Source organism: Octopus bimaculoides, chromosome 7 (genome assembly GCF_001194135.2).
Source record: "Octopus bimaculoides isolate UCB-OBI-ISO-001 chromosome 7, ASM119413v2, whole genome shotgun sequence".
Lineage (NCBI taxonomy): Eukaryota > Metazoa > Mollusca > Cephalopoda > Octopoda > Octopodidae > Octopus > Octopus bimaculoides.
This window is the reverse complement of record NC_068987.1, coordinates 132,371-134,309: the sequence shown is the minus strand read 5'-3', so window position 1 is coordinate 134,309 and position 1,939 is coordinate 132,371. Positions and strand designations below refer to the sequence as shown.

Below are 1,939 nucleotides of genomic sequence, written 5' to 3'. Positions count from 1 at the left end.
AGAGAGAGAGAGAGAGAGAGAGAGAGAGAGAGAGAGAGAGAAAGGGAAGAACAAAATTGAATAAGTACTTATTTTCCAATTTTCTTTTCTCTCTATCCTCTATATAGATGTGTACATGTGAATGAGTTGCTATATTATATATTCTAAACACAATAACACTATTCTGCAGTAAAAAAAAAAAAAGCAGGTAAGAAACTTCAGTCGAAAGTGAGAAAGCTCCGCATATGCAGACATGTGTGTGTGTCTTGATGTGTGTGTGTGTGTCTTGATGTGTGTGTGTGTATATATTGATAGACAGATAGAAATAGATAGATAGATAGAAAGATAGATAGACAGAGACACAAATGCATAAATATATTTGAAATGAATTAATGAAAAGGTAGCATGCCTACTTACACAGGGGCTTTCTCTCTACAATCAGCTGTATGTTTTATAACACTTTCAACAGGTTTATCTGCGTCAGTTTCTCCCAGACAAACTTGTTGGGCAGACATTTTCACCTTATCTAAGGAACTTCTTATTTTATTTCTTTTGCTTGTTTGTCCCCCACCTGTGGGCCTGAAGAAGCCAATGTTATTCCGGATATTGAATTCTCTTTCTCATTGACTCCAACGCCTCTGACTGACTGAGGCTATTTGCAGTAACAAAAGACAGCAGTGTAGTGAGAAGTGTCACTTAAGAGGAATGCCTGCAAGCAGCAGCGAGTTACGTTCACACAGCAGAGCACATGGACAGGAGAGGAGAAGAAGGGGAGAAACGAGAAAAGCAAGAAGAGCAACAAGAAGACGGGAAAATGGACGGCTAAGTGGGAAATAGAACAGGTTGTTCACACATAAATAACTTATGTATTATATGTATGTGTGTGTGTGTGTGTATAAATGTATGTATGTGTGTCTGTGTGTGTGGGGGGGGGGGCTACGTGTGTGTATTGTGTGGGTGGGTGTGTACACACATATATACACATACTTACATTAGACATATATACACACATGTATACAAACACACAAACATCTATGCCTATGTGTGTATATATGTATGCATGGGTGTGTGAATATATATACATATATACATATATATATATATATATATATATTTCAAAAAATGAGTAGAGATGGCTTATTTTGGATAATTTTTATCTTAATGATGATATACGTATTCGTATGCATGGGTTAGGGTTAGGGTTAGGGTTTATATGTTGTTCTCTCTCATCTCTCTTTAGGTTTTTGTTTCTTGTACCATTTTGAACCATATACATCTGTAGATATAGATATAGATATAGATATAGATATATCTATATATATATATATAAAACTGAGAATGTGTGTCTGTGTGTCTGTATGCATGCATCACCAAAACTCAAGAACTACCCAACCGATTTCATTCAAATTTTACACATACACTACTTAGGGTTCATAGAGTGTCATAGACCAAAAACAATTTCCAACTAATACGTGTCAAAAGTGAAACAATAACATCTCTACTGTAATGTGAGATAATAGTTTCAGTCTTAATACTTTCACTATGTATATAATATATACATAGTGAAACTATTATCTCACATTACACATATATATATATTATATATTTAATTGATCCCTTCCATTGGTCTATATATATTATATATATCGAGACCTCCTTTGGTCATGACTGACCATGGGATTACACCTAGAAAGTTACCCTCTCAGGCACAAGTCTGGGCAAGGTTGTTTATGGAAGACCAGCAGTCTCCAAGGAAAAGGCAAAGACCAATACAGCCTGGCACCTGTGACGCCACAACTCATTTCTACAGCTGAGTGAACTGGAGCAACGTGAAAGAAAGTGTCTTGCTCAAAAACACAACATATAGCCCGGTCTGGGATTCGAAATCACAACCTAACAATCGTAAGCTCAACGCTAATAATATATATATATAATATATATATATATAATATATATATAT

At 35.4% G+C, this 1,939-nt stretch overlaps 2 protein-coding genes across 3 annotated transcripts in view; one reads left to right on the top strand and one right to left on the bottom strand.

Annotated features, from left to right (window-relative positions):
* LOC106872247 (PAT complex subunit Asterix) overlaps nt 1-1,939 on the top strand; it is a 21,973-nt gene that overhangs the window by 719 nt on the left and 19,315 nt on the right. The window lies entirely within an intron of this gene.
* Nucleotides 1-1,939, bottom strand: part of LOC106872246 (tetratricopeptide repeat protein 39A) — a 56,288-nt gene that overhangs the window by 40,972 nt on the left and 13,377 nt on the right. The window contains exon 1 of one of the 2 annotated variants that reach the window (XM_014919162.2): nt 397-762. The exons of the other annotated variant lie outside the window; for it this stretch is intronic. Coding sequence (XP_014774648.1) covers nt 397-494 — 98 coding nt within the window. The 5' untranslated portion in view covers nt 495-762. Of the gene's footprint in view, nt 1-396; nt 763-1,939 lie in introns of those variants that run through there. 2 annotated transcript variants of the gene reach the window in all.